Source organism: Cyprinus carpio, chromosome A14 (genome assembly GCF_018340385.1).
Source record: "Cyprinus carpio isolate SPL01 chromosome A14, ASM1834038v1, whole genome shotgun sequence".
Classification (NCBI taxonomy): Eukaryota; Metazoa; Chordata; class Actinopteri; order Cypriniformes; family Cyprinidae; genus Cyprinus; species Cyprinus carpio.
In genome coordinates, this window is record NC_056585.1 from 6,705,343 (window position 1) to 6,721,752 (window position 16,410).

Below are 16,410 nucleotides of genomic sequence, written 5' to 3' on the forward strand. Positions count from 1 at the left end.
TGTGTCTTACAAAATCGCTTAGCACGTTTTGGAAAGATTTAAGCTCAATATTTCATATACCTGTGAATTTTGTGGTCAAGAAAAAGTATTTTGCATCTACAGTATATATATATATATAGAGAGAGAGAGAGAGAGACATATTCACTGTATTTATTCTAGATTATTTTGGAAGGATTTAGAAGTCTATTAATAGAAAACTGGAGTGTATGATAGAAATTTGTATATTCTATGTGCTGAAGAGAATGAAAACTTGAAATGCAAAGAACAACATATTATACATTAGTTTATTTTATTAGGAAAATACCATATACATAAGAAGTTGGCTCAATGTAAACCTTTTTTTTTTTTTTATATTTTATGAATGATTTTAAATGATATGTAAATCTCTTGTGCTGTATGTAAACAAACCAAAAACAAAAAAGCGCTGAAAACATGTAATGCTTTGAAAGCACTGAAATGTATGTAATTTTCTTCCTTTTTTCCTCTTTCCTTTTGCTATATAGATAGATATAGATATAGATATGGTACGATAATGTGTATATGTAATAACTTGTGTTCTTGTGGCACTGAATTAATAAAGCAATACAAAAAAAAAGAGTATGTTGTGAAACGCCCTGCAGCTGTGATTTGATGTTGGTGTCATGTGATCTTAATAAAGCACTGGGGAAACCCGGCGGTGTAGTCCAGCTGTGTGCATCACTGAAAGGGACTCTTTGAAAGGGGCTATTATATAGAATCAAATTAAAAAAGATTAATAGCTCCCACCAATTTGTACATTACTTTACATCCATAATAATAAACTATCAAGACATCAGACTCTTTTAGAGCTCATATCTTAAAACTTACTATCAGTGCTTGAATCGTTTCTAATTACAACACAACTTATTTACATGCAGGCCTAAGTGTTTTACACAGTTAGTATTGCAGGGCTGTGCACAGACGTTTTGAGGGGCAGTGGCCCAAACCACCGTTGTTTTTTTCCCCCTTTTTTTTGTACTTTTTTGAGTTGACTCTGGGTCAGTTTCAATAACAAACATTTTACAATCTCTTTTTTTGTCTCTTTGGTAAATTGTCAACACTTCTGATTATATTTTTTAGTGGCAAAATTGTTAATAAAATAACCGATAGAAATCATAATGATTAATATCAAATATTTATTGTCAAAATTCATTTTCATACTTTTAGATTTGAAAGTCTAGGTCTGGCACAGTGGTAAAACAGTCTCTATTATATAAAAGGCATTTAAAACTACCAAGAAGAAAAGTCCAAATATTGGTAAAATGTTTCCAGTTATAAATGCGGCTCAAACACAAGGAACAGAGACACGTTCATCTATTTGTTGAAAGCAACTGGAACAATAAAGTTCTTGTAAATAAAGTGTATGTAAATAAATACGGGCTGTATTTATACGATAGCCTACTGTATGCTGAGAAGATAACCATGAAGGTAACCATAACTTGTAACCATAACTCATAACTTTTTTAAATAAATTATCAACTTGAAATAAAGAACCATTTACATGCTTATTTAGTGTGGTTTGTAAGCATTGATCTATAATAGAGAACATTATAAGACTGTAAAGGTAGCCTTGACATAAAACACGCTGACTGGTTAGTTATTGGTAGGTAACGTTAGATGTTCTCTGTTAAGACTCTGGTGAGGTCATAGAAATGTGTGCTGGTCAAATCATGACCCTGAAGAAGTTCTTAGTTGAGGGACTTACTCTGAAAGGTAGCACCACAGTCAAATACTACTTTTATGGTCTGTTTTTGGGGATGGTATACACCGTGATATGGAATGTAACACAATTTACAAAAAGAAAAAGGGAATCCGCACACCAAACAAATGCAAAGTTCAAGGTCCTTTGAACAAAAATGTATTACTAAAGACATTTTTGTTGGTGCATTTTATATTTAGTTGGCACTTCCCTGTAAATCTGCAGTAATAACTTTCTGTTCAAAGGATCTTGAACTTTGCATTTGTTTGGTGTACAGATTCCCCTTTTCTTTTTGTATTTTTTTTTCCATTGATTGAATTTACGTACCCAACTATATTTTCATTTTTGCTTAATTGTAGCAGAATGCTCTTTTTTTACTTATATGTACTGTACCACAATTTATCATCTGTTCTTTTTAGCTCTTGTTGCAGCATCACTTCAGCATAACCCTTATTTACTCAAAAAATAGCTTGTTGGTCTAACTTAATAAAATTATGACACACATTTCCACACATTTAAACTGATTTATTTGAACTTAAATTAAGTTAAATGTACTGACGAGTAAAATTCATGCTAATTTAATGAGATCACAACAATTTCACTGGACATATTCTGTGAATGTTCCTTGAACATAATTCACTCTTGTTGATCCAAGCAGTGTTGTTGCTATTCATACTGGTGCCTTTGTGCAGAGTTGCGTGAGTTTTATGCATTTTAATGAATAGAAATGCCTGTTAGAGTTTAAGTGTTTAATGTTTAGTTATTTTGAACATTTAAAAGAGTTCAGACAACATAAAATGATGTATTTTTTTTGTTGTTGTTTTTATTTTGGTTACCATTGTGGTGAAGAGTAGTGCTTGAGCTTAGGTTGTCAATAGGTGTCATACACACACGTAAATGTTCTATGATCGTTTGATTGGGAAGAGTAGAAATACTGACAATATAGACTGTGCACATCATGTGCTGGTCCTCAAGCTGATTTATTTTATTTTTTCTTTAGATTCTTATACTTATTCATATGAGAGTGTAACAGCCAGCATAACACTTTCAACATATGCAAGTATGTAAAATGTAAAAATGTTCTCATGACATTAGCATAGTTACAGCTCATGTGGCCTATAGCCTAGCCACAAAGTCTATACTTCACCATAATGGTAACCTCAAAAATAATCATTAACATAAACTCTTTTAAATGCCAAAAATAACTAAACAACAAACTTTAATGTCTTTCCCTTTAGCAAAAACACATTAAACAGAACTTAATTTCAACATTTATTCTCCTGGTCTATCCCTACGCAAAGCATGCTGGGAACTAGAAATCCACTGCCCAGCTTTAGTCAATGCAACATAAATGAGTCATATAGGCCCAACTTAACTTCAATGGTTTAAGTTAACATTTTACAAATGTAATTTCATTTAACATAATAAAATTGAGTGCAAATGACAACTGAATAAAAAACTAAAGGTTTATGTTGTTTTAGCTTATTTCATTTAAGTAAACTGAGCAAACAACTAAAATCATTTTTTTGACTTAAGTTAGAAATCCAGTATAGTCGGATTTGAATTGATCGTTCCTCTTGAACTTGCCTTTCAAACTTTGAAGTCTCTTTTTTGCCACTTCACTTGGTAATTGTTAGGCAACACTGAGTCGTCTTTCCTTAAGGGTTGATGTAATGTCCATCTTTCAACTTTATTGACTCTTCTGCAATTTTGATGAATCTTTTGTCTTCTACAGACATTTCAGTCTTGTCTTCTCTTGACCTCTCACTGAAATCATGGTTAGATTATTGTATTAATATTTCTTGTAAGTTTGATTTAAATGATCAACAGCACTGTCACAGACATTCCTGTTTGCTTGGTCTTTGTCTTGTAAAGGTCCATTACTAGTAGGGTCTTAACTGCATATGGCCCAACCCCTTGGCTATTACAACAACTCCACCTTGGCTGTAATCCTAGGAAGATATACCTGACTCAGTTGAGGCCGTTTAGACAGTTCTTCTTTTTTTGGCAATGTTACAGGTGTCAACAGGCATGCTCTTTTGTGTGTAAACTCCTGGAAATGGAATAGTTATTTTCTTCCCGTGAAGAAACTTCCAACCCACTGTCAATGTAAGAGGGCACAGACTTATCCTGGAGGAATATTGGTCTTTCTTCCAGTAATGTTGAGTTTCCTCATAAGATCCTCTGTGCAAAAGCTTGCTGAAAGGCATATGTGTGCAGAATCTTACTTTCTTTTAGAACTTTTAACTTGTACTGGTACAATCGACAACACTCTGTGTGTTTCTGACCCCAGTGTGCTTGCCGGCTTGGACGGACACATGTGTGCTATACAGGTGCTTTCTTTAGATGTTTTGATGAATCCAATGCTTTAATGTGTAACACGCTTGGATACTGTTTGCTCCATCTGGTGTAGTTAAGATTCTTTGTGCAGTCTTTACTCACATGTTCTTCTTTAGTTAGGCACCAGAAGCAGATTCCATTGTCTTATAAAATTAATATTTTCCTTGTGTGGCTGCTTTTCAAACTGCAAGCATGACATTAATTAATTGTTACAGTAATGATGACATGATGATGGTGGTGAACCATTAGATGCTGTCTGTGATGGTTTCACATGCACATTGGTAGTAAGACTACCTTTGGATTTGGGCTTCACTAGCGCTCTGGACTTTCCTTTACTTGCGCTTGAGTCTTGAATATCAAATATTGGGAGCTTGAGAGAAATGCTCCTGATACTGTTGACTGTGTCCAGTTCTTCGATGAATTCCAAGTTTTCCATACCATTGCAGCAGCTTCTACGAACCAATGTGAAAACCTGTAAAGCCTTTGGATCTTCTGATTCAGTCGAAGGCCAATAGAGCGCTCTCTTGAAATAAGCACATTCTATTCTGTAGGTCAAATCATTCCTTGACAACTTAACCATATATCCCTGACTCAAATTTTTTATTTTGCTAATTTTTTTTTCTGATGTCAGACAAACATGTATAGTGATGAAAGCAAAAAATATTAAATGTCATAGATTAATATTTATGGAATAATCCACTATTTTGTAGAGGGGAGGTCAAAATGGCAATTTTAACCTGAGATTAAGAACTAAATTACAGGGGGTAAAAATGACTTAAAGGGGACCTATTATGCAAAATTCACCTTAACTTTAATTCAAGAGTTAAAGTTAAGGTGATGAGTATTTATTTGTGGCGCTGAATAAACATGAGCACGTACGGCATGTTTAAAAATCAAAACGAGGTGCGGGTGTTTTAATATCACTGAATTTCTGAAGGAAGACTATCATTAATGACTATGTCATTTTCATTTCATCTTGCATGTAATGTCTGATAAAACAGCGTTTGTGAGCTCAGCGCTGCTGTGTAGCATGTTTTCATTGCAGTGCATTGGCTTTGGCAAGTGAAACAGCCCTCTTTGCATCTGCACAGATGCGCGCTAAAGTTGATGACACACTTGTTCTGCTTGAATTTGATCTGCTAAATCTGCCAGATCTACTGCTATGCACAGATGAATTTCATTATTTAGCTGGTCAGTCATTTTCAGAGCAGAAGAAACTTGAGTACTAGCTTGAGAGTCGGGTTTTTGAACAGTAGACCTCCACTTCTCAACAGTAGAAACAAACATATGAACTTGTTTCATTCTAGGTTCATACCAGGTTTTCAAGTCTTCAACTTTATCCTCTTCACTTAACACTTGTATATGTGATACTTGAAGTAATTTGAACTCATGACGCTGTTAATTGAACTTCAACATGTTTTCCCATTAAAATATTTAGCGTCAGCCATCAAAGAGTTGAGCCATCTTGTCTGCTCTGGAGGCTTTCAATTGAGCAGCAACCTCACTGAAGTCCTTCTGAGCTGAGCTTGGGGTTGGCTCTAAATCAGATTCATCTGGGTTTTTTTCCTTAACAAGCAAATATCCTGTTTACTTGGAATTTCCTTTGTGTTCTTCCATCAAATTAATCTTTTCATCCATTGTTTGCAGCATCAAACTTGAATTTGAACTTGAATTTTTCCAGTAACATTCAAATTTAACTTAGCACATTTCCACAAGCACACACCTCTTTGAGATGTTTCCTATGTTTGCTGCCATGTTGTCTCAAATAGTTCATCCATTCCATTTAAGTTTTAAAGGGGTCACATGATGCAATTTAAATTTTTCCTTTCTCTTTGGAGTGTTACAAGCTCTTGCTGCATTAAAAAGAAGATCTGTAAAGTTGCAAAGACTAAAGTCTCAAATCCAAAGAGATATTCTTTATAAAAGTTAAGTCAACCCCGCCCTCCTAAAACGCCTCGTTCTAACACGCCCCCACATGTCTATGTCACTGTGTGGGAAGATTTGCATAACACCGCCCAAATGTTCACGCAAAGAAAGAAGGTGTGTAACTTTTATTCTCTCTGTTGTCGCCGGCGCCATGTTGTGGAGACACTGTTTGTTTCGTTGTGAAAGTGAAACTACTTTGTTTGGTCTTCCAAAAGAGGACACAACTAGAAATCAGTGGATAAGTTGTATTTACAACACTGTTCCAGAACAGTTCAACCCAAATATTATGTGTGCAGCTCATTTTATGGAGGATGAAGACTGTTTCCTGAACCAGTAGCCTACAATGCTTCTGTGCTCAAAGGCTGTTTCTATAAAGTTGGGCAGTTCCAACTTAGCAAGGACAATCTGGCACTTCTGGCTCACAGACTAGAAGTACGTTTACATATTTAAAGAATTTGCCACTTATGATTCCAACACGAGTTTTTAGCAGTGTAGAATAGAGCTTGTTTGTTGTTTCTCTGATCACAAATGCAGACATTGTTTTATGTTAATGCGGTGCGATACACAACGCGTAAAAAGACAGTATAAGTCATTATAATCAGTAATTATGTCCCCATTTGATGCTACAAATGTCTCATTTGTAATGGGTTTTTATTGGTTTTGTCTGGTCGCGCTGGGACACAGCATCACAGTATGTTAAGGGGCGTAACATTTCCATCACACGCTTGAGGTATTCAGCCAATCACAATGCACTGGATAGCTAGCCAATCAGAGCAACCACACTTTTCAGACTGATGAGCTTTGTAAAAATCGACGAGTTTCAGAAGGCGGGGCATATAGGAGCAACAATAATGTACAATTATGTGGAAAATGTGTTTTTTAACCTTAAATCGCATAAACAGTGCATTAAACCAAATACACAAAATAATGTTTTTTTTTTTTTTTTTTTTTTTTGCAACGTCATATGACTCTTTTAAAGGTAATCTTCTTATTTGCAAACATATTTCATTTACAAAGCAAGTCTTTTGCCATTTTGTAGTGGTAAAAATCAAGTTTGATCAAATTTGAATCAAATTGAATCAAATTTGAACTGCAACTAGGGATGGCTGAGGCGAAACTGACGTTTTGACGCAGTGTCGAGATCCCGAAGAGTAGATGTTTCGAAACACTGTGATTCAAAACACCCATGTCACGTGACAACGGCTAAATGAAGCTATGGTTTAGACCGACAGGTGGCAAAATAAAAATCTCACAATGGAACAAATGTGACACATTGTGGCTTAATTTGTTTTATTAATGTTCACTTCTTATGACCAATATCACCTATAATTATTCACAACGAGGAGCTTAAAGGTTACAAAACCAAGCTCATGTAGTTGTTAAAAACTCAACACATTATAAAAAAAATAAAAATACAACTGTTTGACATAAACAACATGTAGGTTATCATTTGTAAATCGTTGTCAACATGTGCAAGTGACCACTAGGTGTTACAGTGGAGACGGGTGTCAGATTGTTTCTGTGCCTCGACACAATTCGCCACGTAAATGAAGCCTCGCTCTGCCCATCACTAACTGCAACATAAAATAAACTATTAAATGCAGCCTGAAAGTTTTTACACAAGACCATCCTGCCTCCATGTGCATGGTGAAAAGATTGTTTGCTCTCCCATTCTGTCAGGGGTGGCACTTCCTTTTAACAGTTTCCCCTCTCATCTATAGAGGGCAACAATCTCACAAAAAATAAACAACATAATAATATAATCAAAAGATTTCTAAAAGAAAAAAAATATAAAAACTAAGCAATCATGGCTCCTACAAGATAGATAGACAGACAGACATCTTCTATAGCATTCATATTATATTATTGGTTATATTTTGATCAGGTGGATAGACTATGTACACTGATATTATGTAAAGTGAGTTATAACTAAAAACTTAAGATTAATGTTAATACAGTCTGTTAAGTAATTAGGCCTATAAGTTATGATTGCACAAGTGAAATGTTGACATTTCTGAGCAGTATTGCAGGTCTGAGAATGTTCTTATCATGCTTTGACTTGAAAAAGAGAAAGTCCTTATTTTCTTCTATGAATATTCTGTCAGTTGTGGCCTGCTGAGAATTCAAGATATTACATGCCATTATAAATGTGGAATCAGAAAGCTGCCACCTCTCTGTTCTGTTCCAGCCGACCTTCACATTCTGTTCAGCATTTTTAATTCATTCAACATCCAGCCATCAGTGATAATTGTAGACCTCCTAGGGAAATTACAGTGCTTGGTAGATAGCCAAGTGTTGAATGGCATATAGATGAGTCTTCCAAAATAGTGCAATAATGGACATTTCACGGCTGTCATTCTTACACCTAATAATTCTGTGAAGATTAAATGTGAAAGTCTTTCAGCTTTTCCTTTAAAAACACCCCAATTAATAATGCAGTCTCAGTTCCCTGAGATAACAGGAACGAGCATTGCGTTTACTGAAGCATGATTTGTTAACGTTTGTGTAGCTGCATGAACAAATGGATTTTCAGCCCTAAGGGTAGCGTGGGCCAATAAAGGGCACAATCTCCATGGAATCAGCACTGCCGAGCTATAATGCTGGAGTCTAATGACAAAATAGTACCACCGACAGGGGTACAGGTTGGTTAGGCGGCCAAAATCCATGGCTAAAGGGGATTAAACCTAGACCCGCGATAAAATGAAGACCAACCGGCTGCCGCACAGGTATCTTAAATGGAGACTTCACTGGACCAAGTCCATGATGAGGCTATACCCCTGCTGGAGTGGGCCCTCACTCAAGTGGGGCACTGTAAGCCCACTGAGGTGTAAGACGGTGGAATGGCATCTACTATCCAGCGGGATAACATTTGCTTTTTTGACTGGCATAATAGCTCTTTAGAGTGGCCTCCGAAGCACACAAGGATTTGATCTGATTGCCAAAACTGGCTAAAGCGCTCTATGTATACCCTAAGCACATGGACCTGCCAGAATAAATTAGCACCCCGCTCATTCTCTAAGGCAGGAAGAGCTGAAAATGTAATGACCTGTGCTCTGAACAGAATAGAGTGCACTTTAGGCACATACTGTATCCGTGTCTTGGCTTGAGGACAAATTTGCATTTGTCAGGCCCAAACTCAAGGCAGGAGGCACTCACTGAGAGCATGTGCAGGTCACCCACTCGCTTGACCGATGATAAAGCCAGCAGAAGGGCGGTCTTTGTGTTGTTTTGACTGACTGAGTTAGACATGATTATTTTGTGTATTTGGTGTAATGCAATGCGTTCATCCGGTTTAAGGTTCAAAAATCACATTATTTTCCACATAATGTACATTATTGTTGTTCCTCTATGCCCCGCCTTCTAAAACGCATTGATTTTTACAAAGATCATCGTTCTGAAAAAGCGAGGTGTACGCTGATTGGCCAGCTATGCAGTGCATTGGGATTGGATGAATAACTCAAGCGTGTGACGTAAATGTTACGGCCCTTACCACAGCGGTGCAATTCCAATCCTCGCCCCCCCTGCTCTGCATATTTTGCACGTCTCGCTTAGTTAACACACCTGATTAAGATAACCAGCTCGTTAGAAGTGAGCTCCGTGCATGAACTGCGTTCCAACTGATATTATCCTTGCACCGTGTTCTTTGCTCCCTACACCCTGAGCAGGGAAAATCTGTTGAAGTTTACTTCACTTTCGAACATACATTCTCAGATTTGCACTGCGCTGCTGCCTGCAGCGTCTTCACACACAGATGAGTGTGACAACATATACCTCTGTAAATAAATACAATTTAAATTCATGTCTTGCACACTTTAATGCCCTTTGAATGGAACATATACACTTGTTTCGAACTGGAATCATAGTGGCATATCCACTTCAAAGGGCCCTTACAGTCGAATAGAACAAACATCGTACCTGATAAGAGACACATACGAAATATGCAGGGCATACCATGTCTGCATTTGTGATCGGAGAAACGACAAACAACAAGCGCAACTCTCAAAACTTGCATTTGAATCATCATTGGCAAATTTTTTAAATATGAAAATGTACTTACAGGCTGTGAGTCAGAAGGGCCAGACTGTCCCTGCAAAGTTGGAACTGCCCTACTTTATAGAAACAGACACCGGCATTGTAGGCTACTCTCACAGGACACAGTCCTCGTCCTCCGTAAAAAGTGCAGCACACATTTGAATATTTGGGTTGAATACAAGTGTTGTAAATACAACTTAACCACTGATTTCTAGTTGTGTCCTCTTTTGAAAAAAAACCAAAGAAAGTAGTTTCACTTTCACAAAGAAACACACAGCGTCTCCAGAACATGGCGCCGGCGGCAACAGAGAAAATAAAAGGTACGCCTTCTTTCTTTGCGTGAACATCTGGGCGGCTTTATGGAAATCTTCCCACATACTGACGTAGACATGTGGGGGGTGTGTTAGAACGAGCCGTTTTAGGAGGGCATGGTTGACTTTTAACTTTTATAAAGAATATCTCTTTGGATTTGAGACTTTAGTCTTTGCAACTTTACAGATCTTCTTTATGCACCAAGAGCTTGTAACACCCCAAAGAGAAAGGAAAAATTTAAATTGCATCATATGACCCCTTTAAGCGACAAGGGCCACAAGTCGTCCGACTGAAGTGGCTCACTTGTGGGGCCTCAAAGGGCCCTGAGGACAGTGGATAGATGAGGAAGATTCAGTCTCCTGGCCCCCCTCAAGAACTTCACGACTAAGTCATTTTTTCCTACTGACTGGCCAGCCAAGAGAGTGTGATTCACCGTGATAGCCGCCACGTGTACTTTGAGCGTGGTAGGGGTGTTCCCACATGTGGCACCATATTTTCAAATAAACATTGTAGAAATTTGCTTGATTAGAAGTGGAATTTGCTCTTAGATGTTGCCAGATGGCTGCAGGAGAGAAGTGTTTTTCTTTGTTGTAGTATTGGCTCTTTTAAAAATGATATTTTTGAACAAAATATTGGTTAGATCAAACAGAGATTTCTGTTAAGGAAGGAAAAGTTTGTGAAGAGTTATTTACAATCTTGGCACAGGTGTGTTGCATTTAATTATGTGGTGTGATAATCTTTGCTAATTGAGACTGTTATCAGCCATTATGCTTTGACCTTCAACCTCGAAACCTTCTGAAAGACAAAAATGACAATAAACATATTAACATTGAAATGGGCACACTTAATGATATTAGATTTCAAGAAGTGAAGATCACTAAGTAAGTAAAGTATTTATTGACATTTAATCATCAGACAGAACTTACAAACAATACAATATTTTGCACCATCTGGAAAAACATTGGCATGTAATGACTTAATTGTAGTGGATATGGAGTAAAAGAAAGAAAAGTTTGAGCGCATACACAGTCAAAGGAAGCAAAGATCTCCCTCAGATTAAGGTCAGTGCAAATCAAACAATAAGCATTGGCTAATAAGGATCCTCATAAGTGAGAACCATATGACAGGCATATCAATAACAATTTCAATTACAGTATCTGAAGAGGGCCACGCAAACAGGACTCAAACGTACCTTTTAAACAGACTAACTTTAAATTCAAAAGGATTACTCACCCACTTAGAATACAACACGATACTGCAATGCCATATCTACTTCTTTTGCACTAGAGGAAACCGAGGCAATAGTTTTCACAGGACAGTCCTACCGTCTGAAATCAGCCTCATGTGTTCATGGGTTTTACAGTAATACGTTAAACATATCTCGTATTAGGTTTTACAAGTCCTAAACTATACTCAGCAGTCTCTTCCTAAATATATACAGAGAGAGGTATCAAAATGAGTTTATATTGTATCACAACGTAAAAGAAAGAAGGTAAATCCAGACTGCTCTCTATTGAGCACAGTCTGAATCAGTCATTAAGAATTAAAACAAGCTCAATAAAATGTCAGCTTAAGTCAGTGATATACTGTATGCAGAGGATAAATGCATAGGATTTACTTCTTACCAACTCAATATGAAAACTTATATTAATGGTGGAAACATACACACACACACACAGAGAACAGAGGAATGTCATGAAACATGTCCATGCCACATTTCACCCCAAAATCAAAAGGACATTCATGAAAGGAATTATATTGTGCATAATAAACAAGAAACCTATTTTACTTTGTGACATTTTAATTAAGCACATTTCCCCCAGTTTTCATTACTGTGATGCATCCAGATATTTTTATTCTCAGTGGTTATTATTATTATTAAATTCTCTTTATTGCTAAACAGATTTTTATTTAATTTTTTTTTAAAACTGTACTGCTTTTCATTAAAGATTAAAGGCAGGATAGCAAAAACTAGCAAAAAGTATAAATATATTCACAATTTACACTAATAAAAGTTTGGCATTTTTGGCAGGTTTTGATATATAAATACTCAAATTAATATGGCGATAAACAGGCTTAATTTAAAGCAATGCCTACTATATAATACAATCTCACTTTGTTTACGGGGTGAAGTATGATCTGGACATGTTGGTGTATACAGATTTATCCCAATATGTGAAGAAAAGAAAGAAAAAAAAGGAACAGCTATCAGAAACATCCCAGAAATACCTCCAACTAGATATCGATAATCATTTTTGATCAGAGATGTCCATCTGTTGTCATAAAAGCATGATAATAAACAGTCCAACAGGTCTATGACATCTGAAAATGCCACTGATTGTCCTGTGGCTCTCCTTTTCATAAAAGATGAGCGATATACTTGATAACATTCAGCACAAGTTCAAAGTAATCAGCATTACAGGAAACTCCTCACCGCTCCCAATATATCTGGCTCTCTAAAAACAGGCTTTTCCGGAATGATCCAGGATTTGGAATGAAGTCGTCTCGTTCAAGGATTGATTATTAAACTACTCGTGATGCTAAAGTGAATCAGGATCCCGCTAGTCAAATAAGAAACCAATGTTAGCATAAAAAAAAAACTCTGAGCAGGTAAAAGTGAAAAGCTTTAGATGCTAGATCCAGGTTTTTATACTGAGTGGTGTTGCCAGGGTCGCTATCGTGAAGGACAAACCACATCATTTTGAGGAATCATTCATGTTCACAGCACAAAGTACTTGCCTTCACCACTAAAATCCATACTCACCAAGTACTCGTCCGCTCCGGTGATTATGATTCCGTCCTAATAACGACTGAAGGCCCATTTTCATCTGAAATAACAGTGGATTGGAGAGAGTTCACAGCAGCAGATTTACGTGAACAATCTGAACTGGAAACAAATAACTGAATATCAAATACAGCTGAACCCAAACTTCAATAAACCCTGTATTGTGGATCTGAAATCTGAAATCCATTCATTCTGGATTTCATCTGCTGGATAATCCATCCAATAACATACTTCGTCTCATGGAAATGGACAATTAAACACTTAAGTTAACACTAAATTTACTTGTACCTGGAAAAACAGTAATCTCTAAAAACACTAAACATATATCAAATTTGTACACAGTGTAAAAACCCACTTTTATATTAAAAAAATGTAAATATTTTAAAGTGCATTCTTCTTATTATTATTACAGGGCTACTTCCTTGATTTGAGTTGAAATATTTTATTAGCTCAAAACGTAACTGTTATGCATGGTGTTTTGTCTAACTAGTCACTCCACTATCTAATTAACGTTGAGTTCGTTTATGTCCAATATGCCACACTTCATTTTTTCAGTTTAGTAAGTACACCATCCGGTTATTTAAAGTGCACTTCCTTTTTCATGAGAATGTGAAATGGGACACACACCGTCAGTATTGTTATTAATGACAGTCATTACCGGGTAATAACAGACCTCAGAATGTCACAACTGACCAATCAGAATCAAGCATTTCAGAGCGCCGTGTAATAAACGGGTTTATATCTGCGGTTTGTAACGGAGAATTCTGCACTGAATTCAAGTGCTTCTCTCCGGATCTGGAAGGGCTGTGTAATCAAGGACTCGTGATGGAGATCCGTCCACATGTAAACACACTTGCTCTGATCAAACTGATAAATGCTCTGGCCGTGGAGTTCAAAGGAGTACTGCCCGCCGCTTCATTCCAGCGCATGTCGCCTGATGTTTCTCATACGCAGCAGAGATGACAGTTAAAGTGTGTTTACACCGCAGACGCTCTTTCATCAACAGATCAGAACAGTTTGATTCCTCATGATACAAGCCTTCTAGAGAAGCACAATTAAGTAACTAAATTAAGTGCAATTAAGTTGGAGCACAACTGATATAATGTGGAACATTTAATATACATCAAATGTACCTGATAGTACACTGAAGTACAAAACTACATTTTAAACTTCAGCTGCATTTAAAGATACATTTCCACTTGGATGCAACCTCACCTGCGCTTTCTTCATCTGACCCACCGTCCTCCATCCATTTCCCCTCACTGCCCAATAAAGGATTCTCCGATTCACGCAGGGTCCTCAGCGGGAAATAATGCCCGTCACCCTGACTATAACACAAGAGCACACACAACACAGAAAGCTTTTTAATGGTGTTGTTGTTCTTTTATGTGCACCGTTGTGTTATCTTAAAATGTATATCCATTTATAATCTACCAAAAAAAACATGATTTATTTATTTATTTATTTTTTTTTTTTTTTTTAAGTAAGAAGTCTCTACTGCTCACCAAGGCTACATTTATTTAATAAAAAAATACAGTAATCCAAAATACAGTAACAATTACAATTTAATGCTGCTTTATATTTTTGTGGAAACAGTGATAACTTCTTTTCAGGATTCTCTGACGAATAAAAAAAAAATGCAAAAACAGCATTTATTTGAAATTTCGAATCGTTTGTAGCATTAACAATATCTATAGCTGTCATGATTCCTCAATTAAATTCAAGCACTCGATTATAAAAACATACACAATTTTTATTTTTTTTTCTCGTGTTGATTAACCGGCAAAATACCGGAAGCGGCGCATTCGACGGACGAGAAACCATGAAAAGCATTATTAGATTGTTTTCTTAGGCTGCATGAAATATTAAAACCATTAAAAAAAAATCATAATAAAGCATAGTGCTATTGTTCAATCAATATTAAACAAAGATTAGATCACACTGTAAAGTGTAAAAACAATCGTCAAGCCGGTGGCGCCATCCGCAGGCATTTGATATAATAAATAATGTACATAGTTATGATTATATTGCATTGTATGTAATAAAACATATTACACAAAACATCTTATATTGTTTTATTACATCTATTTTAACCGCTTTGTTCAATAAAACCCATTTAATTACTTGCGTTCAATATTTTATTTGAACCAATTATTATTGCCTCATTGTGATTATATATGCATTTTTAGTCATTTTAAAGTCTTTTGTTTGCTTGGGTCTATTTTTATTACCACAAAAATTACCCAGTTACTCGATTAATCATCAGAATAATCCTCCAATTATTCGATTACTGAAATAATCGTTAGCGACGGCCCTCTAAATGTCTTTATTGTAAATGTAGATCAGTTGAATGCATTGTCTCATCCTTCGAGAGTGTGAGCAGTTTTGACACGAGCTCACCTCGTGAACACTGGAATAAACCAGAGCTTTCTGTCCTCTCCAAACACCTGCTGGAGGTTTCTGTTGAGCCCAACGTTAAAGCCGTTCCTGTCAGGCCCGTTCTGAAACACTGGCGCAGAAAACGCCTCTGAAAAACAGGAACGTTCACTGAGGCTAAACAGTCCACTTCTGTTAACCAAAGGTCACGCTAACAATGTAGCAGACAGCATGAAGTTTCTGCTTCGTGAAGATCCCAGCAATGTTCTTACCTAGCGTGGATCTGTTTTTAGCCACCAACCAGCAGTGGTAGCCAAACAGGAACATGAGACTGACAAAAAACATGAGCGCCACAAACAACAGGAAGAGCACGTGGAATTTCGCAGGGCCATTGGGAAGATCTCCCTAACAGAAAAATGCAAAGAAACTTTTGAAATGCACAGATTTAACAGCAGATCATACATTTTAGCTCACCAAACGGTGGCTATAGTCGAAAAGACTAATATCATTCTACAAGCCCATGAAGGGACGACCATTATTTATAACTGAATCATCATTTTGACTGAACTATTCCTTTAACGTCTGAGCTTGATTCTAATTTGAGCATCATATCAATAACGAAATCAGCCAGAGTTCAAGTGCACCGGAACAGATGAGCGAGGTTTAGAGACTCATTAATGTGTGTTTTTTTAATTGCATTTAAAAAAAACTCTTAATGTTACTACTGTGGTGCATGAGTGTGTGTTTTAGATGCTGCTCTGACAGGACTCCGTGGAATACTGACATTACAGGAATACTGAAACTGATCTTTAAGTCGATGCTCAAAGTGATTTCTATTTACTCAATATTGTGTTATTTTAGTCAGGTCACCTTTATTTGTATAGCACTTTGAAAATGCGACCTCCTGGAAACACATGATAGG

At 36.6% G+C, this 16,410-nt stretch overlaps 1 protein-coding gene across 1 annotated transcript in view; it reads right to left on the bottom strand.

Moving 5' to 3' along the window:
* Positions 1-11,195: 11,195 nt before the first annotated feature.
* LOC109069276 (palmitoyltransferase ZDHHC15B) overlaps positions 11,196-16,410 on the bottom strand; it is an 8,354-nt gene continuing 3,139 nt past the window's right edge. Inside the window, exons 8-12 of the mRNA XM_042769804.1 lie at positions 15,761-15,893; positions 15,513-15,639; positions 14,328-14,440; positions 13,092-13,155; positions 11,196-12,888 (exon numbers count right to left, since the gene is read on the bottom strand). Of these exons, the coding sequence (XP_042625738.1) occupies positions 13,115-13,155; positions 14,328-14,440; positions 15,513-15,639; positions 15,761-15,893 (414 nt within the window). The 3' untranslated portion in view covers positions 11,196-12,888; positions 13,092-13,114. The remainder of the gene's footprint in view (positions 12,889-13,091; positions 13,156-14,327; positions 14,441-15,512; positions 15,640-15,760; positions 15,894-16,410) is intronic.